Below are 20,288 nucleotides of genomic sequence, written 5' to 3'. Positions count from 1 at the left end.
TCTGGACTGGTCTGAACTGGACTGGACTAGTCTGGTCTGGACTGGACTGGTGTGGACTGGTCTGGTCTGGACTGGACTGGACTGGACTAGACTGGTCTGGTCTGGACTGGACTGGTCTGGTCTGGTCTGGACTGGACTGGACTGGACTGGACTGGACTGGACTGGACTGGACTGGACTGGTCTGGTCTGGTCTGGACTGGACTGGACTGGACTGGACTGGACTGGACTGGACTGGTCTGGTCTGGTCTGGACTGGACTGGACTGGACTGGACTGGTCTGGTCGCGTCTATGCTTTTACCAACCGGTTCGTGTTTCCGGGTTCCCGTTTTGTGCTCTGATTGGCCACTGACCTACGCTAGTACGCCCCCCTCGCTATGAGCGTAGCAGGACACTGAAATGCATATCACAGTACTGCCTCCAGGAACAGCTGTTTCCGCGTGACTTTATGTGCGCTAAAGTTCTGGTACGTTTAAAGTGCTTAGAAATGCCGGTAAATGCCGGTTCATTCATGCTTTGAGGCACGCTTCCTGACAGGATTTTATAATATTGTATTGACAGGATTTTATAATATACAATTTTAAGAAACGCCACTCTCAGCTCAGCTGCGTCGGTCAGTAGTGTGAAGCACCTCTGTATTCATGGGACTATGAATGCCAATTTCATGGGCAGCACATTTAATGAATTCATTTGAACCATCCTGTGTTGGTCCGCAACATGACACGCCAACATGACTCATCCTTGAATCCTTCCTTCGTTTCAAGGAAGGACACACGCTTTTACACGTCCTACGTCCCACCCACCCTCGTGCTGGAAAATGGAGGATCACTTGGAGGATCACGTTTAAGTCCACTCCACATTACAGTTCTACTTTTGTTTTGATGTGAAAAGTGATGCTGCATAAGATGACTGCTGAGAGCGTCGTTTCTTGACTCTCAGCTGAGAGCGTAGTTTCTTAAAATTGTCAAGCTACAATATTATAAAATACAATATTATAAAATCCTGTCAGGAAGCGTGCCTCAAAGCATGAATGAACCGGCATTTACCGGCATTTCTAAGCACTTTAAACTTGAACTTTAGCGCACATAAAGTCACGCGGAAACAGCTGTTTCTGGAGGCAGTAGGGCGTACCCATTTCAAAGTGTCCACGCATTATTTCTCTCTCTACGCTCATAGCAAGGGGGGCGTACTAGCGTAGGTCAGTGGCCAATCAGAGCGCAAAACGGGAACCCGGAAACACGAACCGGTTGGTAAAAGCATAGACGCGGTCTGGTCTGGTCTGGTCTGGTCTGGTCTGGTCTGGTCTGGACTGGACTGGTTTTTCTGCAATAAAAAGAGGCCATTTGGTGGAGGCTCTTAGTGGCTTGGGAGGTAGAGCAGTCGTCTGGCAATCCGGAGGTTCCTGGTTCGATTCCCGCTCCTCCTGGGCAGCGTGGCGATGTGTCCTTGAGCAAGACACTTAACCCCTAATTGCTCCCGATGAGCAGGTTGGCACCTTGCATGGTTGCCTCCGCCGTCGGTGTGTGAATGTGTGAGTGAATGTGTGAGTGAATGGGTAAAATGTGAGTAACAAATTGTAAAGCACTTTGGATGAAAGCGCTATATAAAAAAGCAGCCATTTACCATAACCCTAACCCTGACAGTGTTAGTGCCTTGCTCTAACCACTGAGCTACACAGGGGATGTAACCACTAACCCTGACAGTGTTAGTGCCTTGCTCTAACCACTGAGCTACACAAGGAATGGAACCCATGACCCTGACAGTGTTAGTGCCTTGCTCTAACCATTGAGCTACACAGGGAATGGAACCCCTAACACCCACCCTGTTTAGAGAATGAATTAATGACATAATGTATTCCGTCTATGGCTGCTGGATTATGGCTGCTGTGAAGGAAGGGTGCGCTGCATTTACAACACAAGACAAAATGAGAGCAACATGGCATGCAACACAATAATATTTTGTATCTTGTTTTCATGATGGTGGGAAGTCAAAATTATAATTAAAATTGATCGGCCAGCCCTAATTCCGTCCCTCTCCTCTCCCTTCATGTTGCAGTGCGTAGAGACATCAGAGCGAAGAAGCTGTATATTGGTTCCATGGGAATCTCCAACCAGAAATACATTGAAGCCTACGAGGACCCAAACACCTCCCAGTTCATAAACCTGGCCTCACAGGTCACCACGCAGGTAGGCCTCCTGAATGACAGGAAGAATAGTCCTATTTCACTATTATTATAAGGTAATAATATATATACAGTACAAAGCCCTAAATGGAACAGGACCAAGCTATATTGTCAATTATCTTGTCAACTATGTGCCCCCAAGAACACCATGATCATCTACTACTGGTTTATTGAAGGTTCCCAGCAACAGCCAAAAGAAAAACGGGGATGCAGCCTTGCTAATTACGCACCAACGCTTATCTATGGATATTAGGGAGGCTAGATCACTAAATATTTTCAAGACTTTGCTGTGACGTTTATCAGTTGAAAGTCGACCGTTTTGGAAAAATTGAACGTCGGGAATTGTATTATATACATCCTCTGGCCGCCTCAGACCCACTCCTATCCGAGCCCCGGGAGGGTCATCAAAGAGAAGCCGCCTATTCTCGGTCCTCGCTCCACAAGCCGAAACTCGCCCAATCATTTGCCGTAGACTAAAAACACACTTCTTCAATCAATATCTGGAATTATCAAAAGAGAAATCTTCCTACTGTCCTCTATCATGCTCTTCCTACTATATCTTTACTACTATGCACTGAACACTGCAGCACCCAAGTTTCAGCACTGTTTGATGAACATTGTTACTCATCTGAAAGAGTTGTACCCTTCCTGTTGACTTGTCGTACAGAACTTGTAAGTCGTTTTGGATAAAAGCGTCAGCTAAATGACTAAATGTAAAATGTAAATGTACGTTAATGGCTGTCTTCAGAACTTGGCTTATTACATCATTGGAACATTTTGAGCATGCCATGAGGTAACAACGTTTTATTTGACGAGGATTAGCCCATTGTCATGTTTGGAATGAAATCTGTCTGACTTCTCTCTATCTCTTCTTTTCGTCATTAATATTTTAATCTGCATTTCTTTTCAGCTGAAATTACTTTATGCTAAAGATGCTGACCTGTCCAAATATTTTGTGAGAGCCACAGTCCATACCTTCAGGTACCAATCACATTTAAATCAAGAACACATTCTATGAACACATGTTGTGAATAATGAATAATGGTTTGTTCATCGTATTTTCATTGTCCTCCTGAATGTCCCACGTGGCTGGTCAGGTATTATATGTTCTAAAGCAGATTTATTCTAAAGCATTAATCTTTATTTTGATGTTTTTCCCGGCTTTCATATATTTATCAAATTCACATCATCTGTCTTTTAAAAGGAACATGCCAACATTATGGGAAATGTGCTTACTGTATTCTCCAGAGTCAGACAAGCAGATAGATACCAATTTCTTCTCTGTGCATTCAGTAGAAAGCTATCCTAGAGAGGAAATTGTTTATTAAACTTGCAGTATATCAGCTCGGGACCCAAAGATTTAACCCAAGCTCATTAGAACATAATTAATATTTGTGTCACGGAGGGACCCAAAAGAAACTCGCCCTCAACCCAATTGGTGCCCCACCCGTATAGTTTAAGAAACACTGCTTTAATACGATCTCTCAGTGATGTTTCATTCCTCCATGTTGTCTGCTGGTGGTGTGTGTAGTGAAGGGGACGCTGGGACGGGTGACAGCATGGTGGCGTACTACCAGTCAGAGTTTGACATCCCAGTAGCAAGAGAGTCTTCGGTGGATGAAGCCATCGAGTCTCTGGGGCAATCAGCAGGCCACCAGCAGGGTCGGCTGATGAGCTATAGGTCCCCCAGCTCTCTGAACATCAACAGTGTGGTGTCTGGAGGTAAATCACAATCCACAGTCCCTTTACTTCTATCCCTCTTTCACTTCTCGTCAACATCAACAAAGTAATCTGTTATATATTATTACCATCATAAGCATACCTTCCTACACAGCCAGAAAGCTACCTAAAGACAATATAAACCTTCCTACACAACCAGTAAGCTACGTAAAGACAATATAAACCATACTACACGACCAGTAAGATACCTAAAGACAATATAAACCTCCCTAGACAGCCAGAAAGCTACCCCCCCCCATAAACTGTATTACATAAGAAAACACAACTTGGACAAGTTTCTAATCTATTTCTTTCATTCCACAGCTTTGGATCCACGCATGACAAAGACCACCTTCATAGGTCAGCAGTATTTACATTCTGCTGTTAAGCGTATCTATATGAATGTCACATGCACTATGACGTGCACATTCACCTGCATGCCTTCATTTGCATGGTTTTGTTTCAAAGAGAGGAGGAGGAGAGGTTTAAATCAACTCCCCTGGTATGGCAGCCCAATCTCACTTAAATTATGTAAATAAAGTACTTACTGTATCGACCACAGGAAAACATATTGTACATTATGTTACAGCCATAAGTAATATATTGACGTAATTACGAAAATGTACAACGTGGACATATATTACATAATCATTCTATTATGCAATCTACATCACATGTACATCTAACCGTTAAATGTTAAAACAAATCATCATGATAGTATTGCTGTGTTTGTATCAGGGTGGGTGGGTGTCTTAGTCTAGTGGTGAGCGCACTCACCTGTGACCACAATCATTGTTGGTTCAACTCTACTAATGGCTATAACAACGTATATTATGTAATTTTTTTCCTGTGGTCGATTAGTACTTTATTTACATCATTGTACCATGACCTCTTGATTCTTGATGTCTGTTGTACTGTGTTCTGTGTTTGAGGTCATGTTGTCATTGTACCATGTCTGTGTCACAGTGGTGGTGATAGGACCCAGGAGCAGACAAGACCAGGCGGGTAGCTCATCAAAGGAGCTTTAATTTATCAAATAAACTTAAAGCACAACAAACAAGAGTACTTTCAAAACAAAAAAACAATACCTCTCAGCAAAAACTAAACTAAGGTTACACAGGAAAACACTAACTTACTCTAACACGCAAAAACAAGAGCACAGGAAAAAACACAAAAACAACACGTCTCAGCAACCGCTGTAAGAGGGGGGGAAATACGCTCGAATTAACCAGGAGATACTTAACAAGGGAACACTTACTGGTCCAATTCTACACTGCCATAATTCAAAACATCCTCACCTCATCCATCACAGTCTGGTACGGTTCCACTGATAAACACACCAAACACAAACTCCAACGCATCACCAAGACAGCCTCCAAAATAATTGGCTGCCCCCTCCCCTCTCTGGACTCCATCTACACCTCACTCACAGTCACCCGCTCTGGTAAAATAGTCAACAATCCCTCTCACCCAGCACACCACTTATTCCAGCACATGCCCTCAAGTCGGTACAGGTCCATTCTAACCAGACACACACGCTTTACAAACAGTTTTTTCCCCACAGCAGTCCGAACACTGAACACCCCCTTTGCACAGACGGGCAAGCATCTGTCACTGACTGACACTGTTACCGTGACTGTCCTGTATGTATTTATGTATATATGTATTTATTGTGGGGATTGGGAGGTGGGAGGGAGGCTTTTGATGTTTGATGTCTGATGTTTCATGTTGATGTAACCAGTGCTTAACAATCTTTACCGCAAACAATTACCACCAACCATCGTTGTGTGGCATTAAAGTATCTTGTATCTTGTATCTTGATCTTGACATACTGACAAAGAACTACAGGAAACAACACAAAGGACTACAACTATGGCTGTTATACTGTGTTCTGTATGTGAGGTCATGTTGTCATTGTACCATGTCTGTTGTACTGTGTTCTGTATGTGAGGTCATGTTGTCATTGTACTATGTAGTATGTGTGTTGTACTGTCTTCTGTATGTGAGGTCATGTTGTCATTGTACCATGTCTGTTGTTCTGTGTTCTGTATGTGAGGTCATGTTGTCATTGTACCATGTCTGTTGTTCTGTGTTCTGTATGTGAGGTCATGTCATTGTACCATGTGTGTGTTGCACTGCGTCGGTGGTTGATAACTCTTTGCAACAATGTCACCAAGACGGATTTAATTCCTGGACTTTCATTGAATTAGGTGAATAAAGATTTTTTATTCCCAGCCAGGAAGTCCTTCTCTTACCGTATCCGTAAATCGGAGCAGGGGACCATCCAGTCCCCCGGGTTCCCAGACTCACCCTACACGCCCAACACGTACCTGGAGTGGCGGCTCCGGGCCGACCCCGGTCACAGGATTAAACTGGAGTTTGACACCTTCATCCTGGAGGATGACTGTGATAAAGACTTTGTGAAGATCTATGACTCCCTGGCCCCTATAGAGCACCGTGTCCTGGCAGAGTAAGTGGATACGCCTAAAGTGATTCTTCACACATCAGTGTGTTTTTGTAATGCGTGATTATTATGGAAGCTTATAAGGAAATAGGAGACTGTAAAACATGTTAAATCTTTATGTTTATGTTTATTAGGATCCCCATTAGTCATCATCAACATGTTGACTATTCTTCCTGGGGTCCTCACAGATATACACATACAAATATGAAACATTCAGTGTAAATCAGTCATATATCACATACATAATCAATAGAAAATAAAACAAGAGGTCATAGGTGAATCCATTTCACCATACCTTTAAAAAAACACAAAGTAAACAGAAGACTTTTGGATAACATGGCTGCAGCTACACTCATGCATGACATATATTGATTTCTTTCTGGATTATGGCTCCTTTAACTCATTAATTGCCAAACCCGAGATGAGTCTGGTTAACTCGACATGCGTTGGCTGCCAGACCCGAGATATCTTGGTTGTTTATTCTTTTATTCAATATTTGTATTCATTATTCATCCAGGGACCTTGGTGTTACCATAGGGAATTAATCTGAGATCGCCAAAGTGCAATACCGGCCGCATCCAGCTAGATGGCGTATCGAGCACCCTTTGATACCTTGTATCTTGGCCTGTGCAATGGTCAAATGTCACCGGGCTCACTTTTCTTTGTCGGGCGAATGGAGCGGTTATAACGATTGGATTGAGAAGCGTCAAATGCTCCCGATGCATGATGTGTGGTGGATTATGTTGGCGACACGATCGACACCAATACTGGGACTCGCGATCAGATAATTGGAATATTCTTTTTGGGGTACATCCTAGTGAAGGTAACATGTGTGTGTAACGTTACTCCACAACGTATGCCGTTGGTGACTATCAAAGCATCAAAAAATGACCCCCCCCCCTCTTTCATGCATTCATGATGAAACATAATACCTATGATATATATCTGATTTGGGAATAGTAGCGTGTACAGGCAAGAAACGGCAACGTTTATAGTAGAATTGACGTATAAGGCTATTACTCAGCCTTTCAGGAATTACCCCAGACCACGCTATAACTATACTTATATTCACCACGGTATAACACGGGAACGTATGGATGTAAACATTTATTCTTTTTCACATATTGAACGATAGATAGGTGATGTCAAATGGGCCATAGTATTGTATCCATAGCTATAATATAGAATATAGTTATAGCTCTACAAACAAGGTGACACACTCCTATCTTTTAAAGCGTGGCATTGCTACGACGGGCCCCGTCTAATAGCTTGAAGACTAAAGATTGTACTACCATTTACATTGTTGTATTCGTTAGGAGGCAAGCATTTCTTCTAATTATGGAGATGTTTCTACTCATCCTGGTAACCATGTTATTAATCTGAGTAAACCATAATAGCACCTGGCGGGATTCGATCGTCATTGCAATTTTAACATAGGCAGCGGTGCCAGGGAGACACAGGCAGGTCCGCGCGAGTGTTTAGAATGGGGAAATCGGAAAAAAAGATAAAAGGATCTAAAAATGAGAACTCGTTTTTGGCGCTGAATGGATGGATTTGAAACACGAGAATTCTCGTTTTTGGCGCAGAACGAGTTAAGAAGTAATGTTGTCTCCCAGTGTTGATATCTTCAGTGAGAGAGGCTCTTATAATCCTAGCGCTGCAACAGGAAATTAACTTGGACCAAACTACAATGTTTATGTTTGAAGTTTGAAAACAGTCTGACTACACTGCTGGCACCAGATTATGTTAAAGAAACATAAATGAAATGTGCTTACTTACTGCCTCCTCCAGAGTCAGACAAAAAGAAATTTAAATACTTTTATTTCCTCTCTGCGTGTTCAGTAGAAAGCAAGCTAGCCTAGCTTAGCACAAATGAATGGAATCGGATACGGACCACTAGCCTAGCTTAAAACTCCAGGAGAGGTGTTTTTGGTCAACAGCTAAGCTAGCTGGTCCGTATCCACTTCCATTAATTTGTGCTAAGCTAGGATGGATCACGGAATGTTTAGAATCTTTCCTCCAGCAAGGCATCAGGTAACCATGGTAACCACTCCCCAACATGCTATGCCAGGCAAATTTATACAGCACACTCAAACCTACAACAAACTGATCTACTTCTTATTTTTCAAAGGTCATACATCTGTAAAGACACATCAATGCTAAAACAAACATGTACATTTGACTCAGAATTGTCTGTTTTATTGAAATCTGCACAGCAGTAGTTTGATTATACTTCAGAAGTATTCGATTTATTTTCCAAACTGAATGGTCGTGAATGAGGAGCCTGACACCTGGGAGGAATGGTGGTGTTAACAGCAGACAACAGGGACAACAGTGGTCACTAGTTTACTAATAGATTACTTTACATAGAGGTAAGACTGCTGAAGTTCTACAAAAGGGAAATATCCCTTTAAGGTTAGTGTTAAGATAATGGTTGTGTTTATAAACACCTTTTCAGGAGAAAAATTATGATGAGTTCTGGCATTGCAGCTCAGCCAACAAGTGACGACCTTGGACACTTTTATTTTGTAATGTGTCAACAGTGACCCAAGTCAGATTCCTCTGGACATAAACGCTGTGGTGACTTGTGTACAGGAAGTGTGGTTATAACAGCCCCAACGAGCCGCTCTCCTTCCTGTCCTCCGGGAACGTGCTGCTGGTAACCCTGGTAACCAGCATAGACAAGAACTTCCCGGGCTTCAGAGCCAGCTACTCCCAGATCCCTGTCAAAGACCTAAGTATGAACCAACCACAGGCACACTGAAGGAGTGAATTGTGATTTAAATGATTGTGTGTTGTTTACTTGTTTTGTTACACTACTTTATAGGAAAATAGTGGTGCTACTTTACTTTAATAATAATGTTAATACAGATTACATACCTAGGAACTAATGAGGAACTATATGCTAATAATGATTAAATACATAGGAACTAATGGGGAACTATATGTTAATATTGATTAAGTACCTGGGAACTAATGAGGAACTATATGGTAATAATGATTAAGTATGTAGGAACTATATGTTAATAAAGATGAAATACCTAAGAACTAATGAGGAACTATAGACAGCTGGATAGCTACTTACGCTTTGTGTTAAACATACGTTTTGATCATATTCACTGTTTGCAAACCTTATGCAATGCTATAGCGACTGTAATGCCTGCTAGTATAACATTAGCTTTCTGATACTATGGCAGGATATTATGGAGTTGTTGATACGGTGTGTTAAATGGTTTGTCTGGTTGTACAGGGTGTGGTGGGACACTGACAGGTCTGAAAGGAAGTTTCACATCACCCAACTTTCCCTCCAATTACCCCCCCGCCACCACATGTACCTGGAATATACAGGTGAGGAAGTACTTCTCATCCCTCCCATTCTGTTATTAAAATAGTTATGATGTTCATTTATTTGAGGTTTATTTTGTGTGAACAATATTCTGAACTCTATTGTTCATGAGAGTAAATTACACTGTTGTCTAGTCTAGTCTCTAGAATGAGTACAATACCAACATAGAAAAGGTAAATATAAGATATCAGATAGGGTTATTATGGTCACCAATAAAGAATCAAGACCATTTTTGTTCTTGTGAAACTGGCAACATGTGTTTCCACACTGTCGCATTGAGTCTCATATCATACTGTACTGTTTAATTTTTATTTATTTTATTTGTTTGTTTAGTTTCGAGTATGTCTGTGTATGTTTGCTTTCTTGTCTTATGTGCTTTTGTGTGTGTGTGTGTCTGTGTGTGTGTGTGTCTGTGTCTGTGTGTGTGTGTGTGTGTGTGTGTGTGTGTGTGTGTGTGTGTGTGTGTGTGTGTGTGTGTGTGTGTGTAATCGTGTGTAATCGTGTATAATATCCGTTCCTCTAGCCTCCTCCGACATGCTCTTCTTATGTAATTCTTCTTATTGTTTTATTTCTATTTACCTCAGGAGTCAATTAAGGGGGACCCTCATTTTCAATGACACTGAGGGTACATGATAGCATCATAAATTACCAAACATTCAGTTTAGGGCTGACCCCGATTAGTCGAATAGTCGACTAATCGATCGAAAGGAGCCGTAATCGACTGCCAACCTCTTGGTTTTTTATTTGTATATAATTATAATAAAAAAAAATGTAAAAGAAAATGTATCATTGTTTCCAAAAGCAAAGAGGCCTAGAAGCGTGGATAGCGCTAATGGCACGCATACCAGCGAGGCTAACTGCCTAAGAAAACACTGAAGGTACTGAAAGAGGATTTCACCCATCTAATGAACACACTAGACTAGACTAAATCAATCAGTGGACCAATTGCATGCTTTCGCAGAGGACAAGGAGCCTTCAGTCGACTTCTTCAGACATTAAGCACCCCCCACAGCCCAAATGGAATGATTTATTTAAAAAAAAAAATTGCATTCAGGGGGGTAGTTGGAATCCAAATCCTTAGTCGGGGACAGCCCATTTCAGTCATTTAAAGTAAACAGTAAAACAAAAGTAGTCATACATTCAAAAACATAACAATATAGTACAAATAAATAACACAATGTGACAGTAGCAGGTCGAGGAAAACAGTTACAAGTTGACAATATTCTGTTGTTGATTAATAATCTAAAGCTCCCTAGTGAAACAAAAGTACTACATTTTAGGTGAGTTTGCAAGAGATTCCATGACAGCTGCATCAAAACAACAAGCAGTCTTTCCAAGTTCAGTCCTGAATCAGTCACTGGAGCGTCACACACAGACCAGTATTCCAATGCAACATAGCTGAGATATAAACTGGTAATTTACAGAATAGGGCTTTATAAATATACAGGTACCAATGATTATCATGCATCGGTTAATGAGGACCGACCAACCTTACCATAAAGAACACAGTGGTGAGTGTTGTAGCTAACAATATGAAATGAAAATGGGGGACCCTGATGTAAACAAGACAAACGTCTTTCTCTGGTCTGCATCCCCTTAACACATCCACCGCCGTTCACGCTGTACAGCGTTATTGCCCGCCATGCGTTGTCTGCCACACCACGCTGTACAGCGATATTGAGATCAATATTTCATTTTTTCGCCATGGCATTCATAATTCATATATACACCTCCGGCGCTGCAGCTGGACCCTACGGCTCAATACAACGACGGCTCAATACCGCCGCCTGGTGGATGGTCGGGCGAGTTACACTCGAACAACAGGAAGTGAAAGGTGTGCGTCGATTAAATTCATCCGGCCGTTAGACATTGTTGCATGACTCCCGACAGACACAATGTACATAATGGATCGCTTTATAAACGTAATAATCTATATGATTTTGGCGTTTATTGCGACATACAAACCGGAAATGGACCTAGGCGATCGGTGTCGTATACCTGGGATCTTTCACCGCCAGTCTCATTGACGCACGGTAAGAGGACGCTAACGTCATTTTCAGCCCAATTGTTCATTCATTTCACTGCAAACCGATCTGATAAATATATCACCCATACTACATAAAGCATTTACTGACGATCACGGAATTATAAACGACCCCCCCCCCCCCCTTTTCCTCCTCGCATGATGACACATAACGTATAGGATCATATACAGTTGAATTTTTTAATATAGCGTGTATCGGGAATAAACGGCAATCGATAATCTATATATGCGTTTAGGCCTAAAACTCACGTTCTAGGAATTACTGCAGAAAACGATAAAAACATACTTATATTCTAGAAGGTATTTTTGTATTAATGTTTGAATGAAAAAGTATAACATTCCTATATCCTGAACGATAGATAATCGATGTTGAATGGGCCATAGTAATGTCAATTTAGCAATACAATTAAAAAAGTTATAGCCCTGCAAAGAAGGTGAACATCTCCATAGGCTTAGAGTGGTGGCAGACTGGCTATATTGATGGATATAACCAATGGCAGGGAATGTGTTAACAATTGTTTTCATTCATTCATTCATCACCTCAGGGCACAGGGGGAAACAGAGTCCAGTGTGGATGCTGCAGCATGCCTGTAATAATAAGCACCTGTTGTTTCCTCTCTGTCAGGGGCCAAAGGGGATGTTTTTAAAGGTCCAGTTTACTCAGTTCTCCCTGTCTGAGAAGGGGCAGAACTCTAACGACGTGTGTCCCAAGGATTACGTGGAGGTCAACGGACAGAGGTCAGCTTCTGCTCATTCATTTCGTTTATTATGTTTCTTATTATTGTGATGTGATGTGCAGGTGTGGGAAAGTAAGTAATTACGTTTAATAATGGGACTTAAATATGGCTCTGAGGTGCTTTTGCTGAACTTGATTAGCCTATTTTTAATAATAATAATGCATTTTATTTAGTGCTGTCAATCGATTAAAATATTTAACTCGATTAATTGCATGATTGTCCATAGTTAACTCGCGATTAATCGCAAATTAGTTGCATTTTTCTTTCTACCTTAAATGGATCTTTTTCAAGTTCCAAGTTTTAATACTCTTATCAACATGCGAGTCAACAAATGCTTGCTTTATGCAGCCATTTAACACAAAAGGATGACCCTCATGCATTGCAAATTTGCATCAAATTCAAAACAGAGTGATGCACAAAATAACTTAAAAGAAAATAATAATTTAAAACAATGAATAAAGTGTGCATGAAATAATAGGGGAAAGAAAACGTTAGGAACTTGTTACATTCACCCACAAGGGCTGATTAATCACACACACCCCCTCTCTCTCACACACACTCTCCCAGCTCTCTTTCTCTCTTGCCCCTTCCTCATCTCTCTCACCCCCCTCTCTCTCTATATATCTCACACACACACACACACACACACACACACACACACACACACACACACACACACACACACACACACACACACACACACACACACACACACACACACACACACACACACACACACACTTCGGAAACAAACATAGTATCAATGAGAGCATCAATAATACACCTGAGTGAAGTCTAGTAAAAAAAAAATAGTAACAAAAAAGATTTTTTCGTTCTTTTTCTTAAAAGTTAATCGTGAGTTAAAAAAGATTGTGGCGTTAATAGAATCGGGTGATAACTCGTTAATACCGCGTTAACTTTGACAGCCTTCATTTTATTTTAAGGCACCTTTCAAAGCACCCAAGGTCGCCATACAGGGTTAAAAACAAATACAATTACACACAGTAAAAACACAATATTACAGAGTTACACATACTGTAGGGGAGCAGTTATAATAAACTTAAAATTAAAGTGAATAGGCCATAATGAACAGATGTGTTTTGAGACGGGAAACAAAGGTGGGGAGGTTGTCTATTGCACGGATGTCTTGTGGTAGGGAATTTTTATTTGGGTAATTTACTTTTACTCCACTATAATTCAAAGGAAATCTCTATTTATTTAGTTTGACTTTATCTAATGCCTCCACCTTTTGGTTTAGTTTAAGAGAAAGCAGGCTAACTAAAACATGTAATTAGTTCATTAAAAGGATGCATGTCTTTGATATAGGAACATGATAGGGAAATTTTTTACCTTTACAATAACTAAATTTAGTTACAAATTCTTGAATATACATTTTTTTTATTTCATTTTCAAAACCTTTATTTAAACTCGTGAGGCACTGCGGTTTCACTAATTTACAATGACAAGAAGTTACATACAGAAAAAACAGTCATAAATAACAGTGTTTCAATTAAGCATTACATCACGCGCAGGAGTGCGTTATGAGAATTAGAGCATGCCTAGGGGTGGTCCTTAGACCCCCCTAGGCATGCTCTAATTCTCATAACGCACGACTGCGCGTGGTGTAATGGCTTTTATACAATTGGCGCATTCATCCAACCTTATTGCTATACAATAAACACACATTAATTGAAGATTTATTGACAAAACCATCCGCAGAAAAAGTTGTTCCAAAAAAAAAGAAGAGTCGTTGTCTCCGTGTGTAGAAGCAGTGCTGTTTCAAGGCATTCCATCTAACGAGCGGCTAGGTGGTGCAGTGGGCAAGGCGCTCACCACCAATGCAGGAGACGCTGGGTTCGAGCCCAGCTCTCCGCATTGCTATCAGCTTGGCTGGTCGTTCATACTAATACAATTGGCAGTATTAGGGGGTGGGAAGCTGATGGGTGGGGATCGGACGTTGTGGACAGCGACTCCTACAGGTCGGTTGGTGCGCCTACACAGCAGAATCAGGAAGCGACGGGGGCGGCGTGCCCTCCAAACGCAGACCCCCGACGCTGAGAGATTGCGCTGTGCAGGTGAAAATATGTGACTGCTGCTTCCTCGAGTACCGGAGGGGACACGTGATGTAAGGCTTAGTCCACATTGCAGCCGGCTTGTGGGAGGCATGGCCTAACAACGTTCGAGACAGGGGAGGGTAGAATTGGACGATACGAAATTGGGATGGGAGAAAAATAGAAAATGGGAGAAAAAGGTGATAACATTTATTTTTTATTTTTATTGGAATGATTGATTGATTGATTGAACATTTTATTACAGATAGACAGTGCTTACATCTTTATACAATTGCCAAATGCATCCAACCTTATTGCTATACAATAAACACACATTAATTGAAGTATAATGGAGATTTATTCACAAAACCATCCGTAGAAAAAGTAGGTTAAAAAAAAAGAGAATTTGAGAAAAAAAAAATTTGAACCAACTTTCTATAGAAGCAGCTCGGAGGTGCGCTGTTTTAAGTGAGCGTGTGTTATTGGATTGATTGATTGATTGAACATTTTATTAATGTCCGCCTTGTTTTCGAACTGGTTATGCGTAGGCCCTCTTTCGAAGTCGCCCTCTTTCGAAATCGGTTATGCTTAGAGTTTGGAATCAGGGCTGGTGGTCTATCGCCCTGCTCTAAAGATAAACTCTAAGCATAACCGACTTTGAAAGAGGGCCTAAGCATAACCAGTTCGAAACAAGGCGGACATTAATAAAATGTTCAATCAATCAATCAATCATTCCAATAACACACGCTCACTTCATTCTTAGATGGCATGCACCTCCGAGCTGCTTCAAAGCATGCCGTCTAACAGTGAAGTGAGCGTGTGTTATTGGATTGATTGATTGATTGCTTGAACATTTTATTAACAGTGAAATGAGAGTGTCCTTTTGACGAATGGCATCTAACAACAGACTTCCCGCGATTTATATTTTGTTCCACAATGAGTCATGACCAACCAATTACATAATCCAACATTGTGTAAGAAACTAACACATTCCATGTGACAGAATCGTTTTTGAATGAGTCGTTATGACGCTATCAACACATCCATTCGTAAAGATTATTGTCCGCCATCTTGGTTTCATTTCTAAAAACTCGAACTGGTGGAGTGATTATAGTTCGGTTGTGGGCGGGTTCTGGGATCACGAGTGTGTGTTATGAGAAATAACCACGTCTAACTTGACTGACAGAATCAAGAAATGTGCATGCCATTGTATAAATCACAATAACATGTCGAGAAGGAACGAGGACAAACAAAGACTTGATAGCCGGTGGTTAGCGATCAAGGTCCTAAACTCTGAAACAGAAGGGAGAATCTCAATCTTTAGAGCATGTTGGAGGTCATTCCACAAGCTGTAGGGGCAGCAAAGAAAAAAATCACACTTGGGGGACCTTAATAACTAGACAGTCACTAGAAGAGGTCATTATATTGAGCATGTCCTTAATTCCATAGTTTTTATACTTAGATACATGTAATATAAAATCATGATCATGAAAAGTTGGACATGACAAGAATTTGAAACGGAGGATTCCTATTGTTACCACAGTACTATACATGGCCAGATTATGCCGCTCGGGGGTCCCCCTCATCCAGACAGACATAACTAGAGCGGTCTGGGGGCATCTTATTATACCAGCAGTGTGTTTCTACTGTGGCTTTAGTAAATTGTAGGATTTAGTTACTAACATGCCAGTCTTCCAGTCTTACCAGTCTTCTCAAGTCAGAAAAGAAGATACATACCAATTTCCTCTCTGTGCATTCAGTATAAAGCTATCCAGCTGCAAGCTAGCCTAGTTTAGCACAAATTAATGGAAGCGGATACGGACCAGCTAGCCTAGCTGTTGTCCAAAAACTCTGAGTTTTAAGCTAGCCTAGTGGTCTGTATCAGCTTCCATTAATTTGTTCCATGTCTATGTTCCCCGGGTCCTCCCCGGGTTCTATGTTCCCCGCTTTGATTGATTGAAAATTTTAGACCACCAGCCCTGATTCCAAACTCTAACCTTAACCAGTTCGAAAGAGGGCCTAAGCCTAACCGTTCGAAACAAGGCTGACATTAATAATTAATAAAATAATAAAAATTAATAAAATGTTCAATCTATTAATCAATCAAAGCGGGGAACATAGAACCCGGGGAACATAGGACCCGGGGAACATAGGGATGATCCCGCTTGCAGCTGGATAGCTTTCTTTTAGAAGACGGTTGCCGTGTTCCTTTAAGTTACTTGTGCATGACATTCCTCTGTGCTGCAGATTGTGTGGCACTAAGCCAGAGAGCACCGTGGTCACCAGCCGGTCCGGCCAAGTGGTGGTGAAGTTTAACTCTGACATGTCCTATGTGGACCAGGGCTTCTCTGCAGAGTTTGAAGCCTTCGTCCCGACAAATCGTAAGTAGAATCTATCATCATCATCATCATCATCATCAATCATTCATCATCACCCCCTATCTGACATCCAGGTCCCATTACGCCCCCCCTACCTGTATCTGACGTCCAGGTCCCATAACGACCCCCTATCTGATATTCAGGGCCCATAAGTTTCAAGTTTCAAGTTTCAAGTTTCTTTAATAGTTGTCATACAGAAGTACAGAATACTTTTGTACAAAATGCTTCTTACTGTTGCGCTCCAGAGACTGTGCATGACAAGATAAGTATGAAATAAAAACATAGTAAAAACATAGTAAAAATTAGAAGTAAAAAAAGAGGTCACAGTGTTCAGTTTAGACATATGTACAATGTTCGTAGACGTAGTTACCATACAATATACAATACTGTGCAGTGTACTGATATACAATGCTATATAGTGCAAGGCATAAATGGACGAGGTGCAGTTTAGGTACAATTCACAGTAGGTGTACGAGTTGTAGTGCAAATCCTTTATCAATAAATATAAAGTGTAAGTGTGTTTGTGTGATCTAAAGTGTGGAGAGTGGGTGTTGCAGTGTGTTGTTTGTTTGAGTGAGTGTGTGCGTGTGGGTGTGTGTGCTGTGTGCATTTGATGGTTGTTGCATAGTGATTATTGTTCGTTTAGCGATTATTGTTCGTTTAGCAGCCTGATGGCCTGGGGATAGAAGCTCCTTCTGAGTCTTTCTGTGCTCGCCATAAGACTCCGGTATCGCTTGCCTGACGGCAGCAGTTCAAAGAGGCAGTTGTTCGGGTGGCTCGAGTCCTTAATAATTCTCTTAGCCTTCCCCTTGCACCGCTTGTTGTAAATGTTCTGGAGGGTGGGAAGCCCCCCTCTAATTGTGCGTTCGGCTGAACGTGTCACTCTTTGTAGTCTGCTACGGTCTTGTGCAGTGCTATTCCCAAACCAGGAGGTGATGTTGCCGGTCAGGATGCTCTCTATTGTACATGAGTAGAAGTTCCTAAGGATCTTCTGACTGACTTGGAACTTCCTTAGGCGCCTGAGGAAGTAGAGGCGTTGTCGTGCCTTCTTCACAACACTGTCAATGTGTGTGGTCCATGTCAAGTCCTCGGATATGTGGGCTCCGAGGTACTTGAAACTGTTCACTCTCTCAACTGGTGCCCCGTCGATGCTGAGGGGGCTGTAGTCCTTGACCCCCGACCTCCTGAAGTCCACAATCATCTCTTTTGTTTTGCTGACGTTCAGGGAGAGGCAGTTCTCCTGACACCACTGTGACAGGTTCTCTACCTCTTCCAGGTAGGCCCTTTCGTCGTTGGCAGAGATCAGGCCCACCACTACTGTGTCATCAGCAAATTTGATGATGGTGTTGTTGTTCCGCTGTGCTACGCAGTCATGTGTGTACAGGTCCCATAACCCCCCCCCCCCCCCCAGAAACTGTTACTCAGTTTCTGAAGTGGGATTTGTATTGTGCTTACTGCATGTATGCTCCTCTTCAGTCAAGTTCTTGTCCTGATATTAAAACAATGATGATGAATAAAATAAGCTAGCTCCCCCCTTTGAGCATCCTCCCTTTCAACAATTCTGCTCCCTCCCCTCCGGCGCCCCCTGGGGGTGGTACTACCCCCGCTGAGAAACCCTATACTAAATTATCATCTGACACCAGCAAACAATCTCATTGCACGGAGATGACTGAGATATGGTTGTGAATCTTTCTCCATGTGAGAGATCTAACATCCCTCTTTGCGTGAAAAGGCAGACAATCAAGTCATCATCAGCATGCTGACATGTTACACCGTCTGTTGCTTTGATTGATTGATTGATTGATTGAACATTTTATTAAAAGATTGCAGAATGGGTACAATACAGTACGGCTCAATACACACAATTGTTAAGGGGATGCAGACCAGAGAAAGACTTTCGTCTTGTTTACATCAGGGTCCCCCATGTTCAATTCATTTATGACATACACGACATACAGATATACAGTACTGTTACATCCAGACATTTATAACATACAAGATATACAAATACAGTACTGTTTATTTACAGACAGAGTTTCTAAAAGAGAATATATACATTTGAGGGGGAGGAAACTGTACGTTGGGGGGGGGGGGGGGGGGGGGGGGGGGGGGGGGGGTGGTTGGACATTTACCGGCCTCCCGTAGGTGCTTTTTTAGAGCGGTTTTGAAGGTGGGTAGGGATTCACATTATTTTACGGCTGTGGGTAGGGCGTTCCACATTGTTGTGGCCGTGGCATAATTGCTAAACGTGTTTAGTCACTGGGAGGGGTGGGGGGGATACTGTACCGTTTACCTCCACCATCTGTTCTCTCCCCTTCAGGTAGGATTGCATCCAGCTCACTGATGAACTATCAAAACCAATCGCTTTTAGTTTGTCAATCAGAATGGAGTGATTGACAGTGTCGAAAGCCTTTTGGAGGTCCAGCAGTTGGGCTGTTAGTACTAGTAGTATTGAGGAACAGTGATATAATGCTATTTTAACTAGGATCATAGAGTTTACATTTGGTTTATTATTTGAAATGACAAAGAAGTGGGGGAGCTGCCCATTCATTGATTAGATTAGATACAATTAGATTAGATTAAATTCCAATGTATTGTCATTATACAGCATAACAGTACAATGAAAATAAGTGTGTCATCCAACCTGAGTGCAAATGTAATAGTAAAGTGCAATAGCAATATACAATGTACAGGTGATTGAAATCGATATAAAATATATAAATTGGTATTACTGAGTACCGTAATAGTGCTAATCAGATGTATGTACATAGTTGCAGTATTAAAATGTACATTGATACAGGTATATAAGACACTATGGTAGTAACTAGTAAGTCATACTGGCCAGCAGTGTAACTACTAAGAGTAGGTAAGGGATACATGTATGTACAGATATAGATATAGTATCTACAGATATGTAAAGAATAATGATATGTAGGTATATACAAACAGATGTGGATAAATATATATATGGCAAGTATAAATAAAATATATATATTATGGAATATACAGCATTATTGTACATATATAAAGAGTTATATGGGTTATATGCAGGTGTATAAATAGGTATATAGAAAGGATTATATGCAGGTATATTCAGACAGATATGGATATATATATATCCATTATATCCCTGTTAGAGGAACCAGAACTCTGTTACAGCCTCTCATCAGCATCACAGTAGTATTAATGCATCTCTAATATGTTCCCTGAACACTTTGATTTCCACAACTGACTCTAAACCATCTATGATATTGTTTACCCAGCATGCCCTGGGAGGTTCCACTGCACAAACAACCTGTGTATCGACAGCACCCTGGAATGTGATGGCTGGAACGACTGTGGAGACAGCAGTGATGAGGACAACTGTAGT

The 20,288-nt window shown here is 41.5% G+C and overlaps 1 protein-coding gene across 1 annotated transcript in view; it reads left to right on the top strand.

The window, feature by feature from the left end:
- LOC311243589 (suppressor of tumorigenicity 14 protein homolog) overlaps window positions 1–20,288 on the top strand; it is a 60,033-nt gene that overhangs the window by 22,944 nt on the left and 16,801 nt on the right. The window contains exons 3-12 of the mRNA XM_084332875.1: window positions 2,053–2,183; window positions 3,090–3,160; window positions 3,711–3,901; window positions 4,223–4,258; window positions 6,134–6,368; window positions 8,958–9,100; window positions 9,613–9,710; window positions 12,378–12,490; window positions 16,788–16,921; window positions 20,182–20,286. Of these exons, the coding sequence (XP_084189001.1) occupies window positions 2,053–2,183; window positions 3,090–3,160; window positions 3,711–3,901; window positions 4,223–4,258; window positions 6,134–6,368; window positions 8,958–9,100; window positions 9,613–9,710; window positions 12,378–12,490; window positions 16,788–16,921; window positions 20,182–20,286 (1,257 nt within the window). The remainder of the gene's footprint in view (window positions 1–2,052; window positions 2,184–3,089; window positions 3,161–3,710; window positions 3,902–4,222; window positions 4,259–6,133; window positions 6,369–8,957; window positions 9,101–9,612; window positions 9,711–12,377; window positions 12,491–16,787; window positions 16,922–20,181; window positions 20,287–20,288) is intronic.

This window comes from Notolepis coatsorum (assembly GCF_963971535.1).
Source record: "Notolepis coatsorum genome assembly, chromosome: 17".
Classification (NCBI taxonomy): domain Eukaryota; kingdom Metazoa; phylum Chordata; class Actinopteri; order Aulopiformes; family Paralepididae; genus Notolepis; species Notolepis coatsorum.
This window is presented reverse-complemented; position numbering and strand designations above follow the sequence as displayed.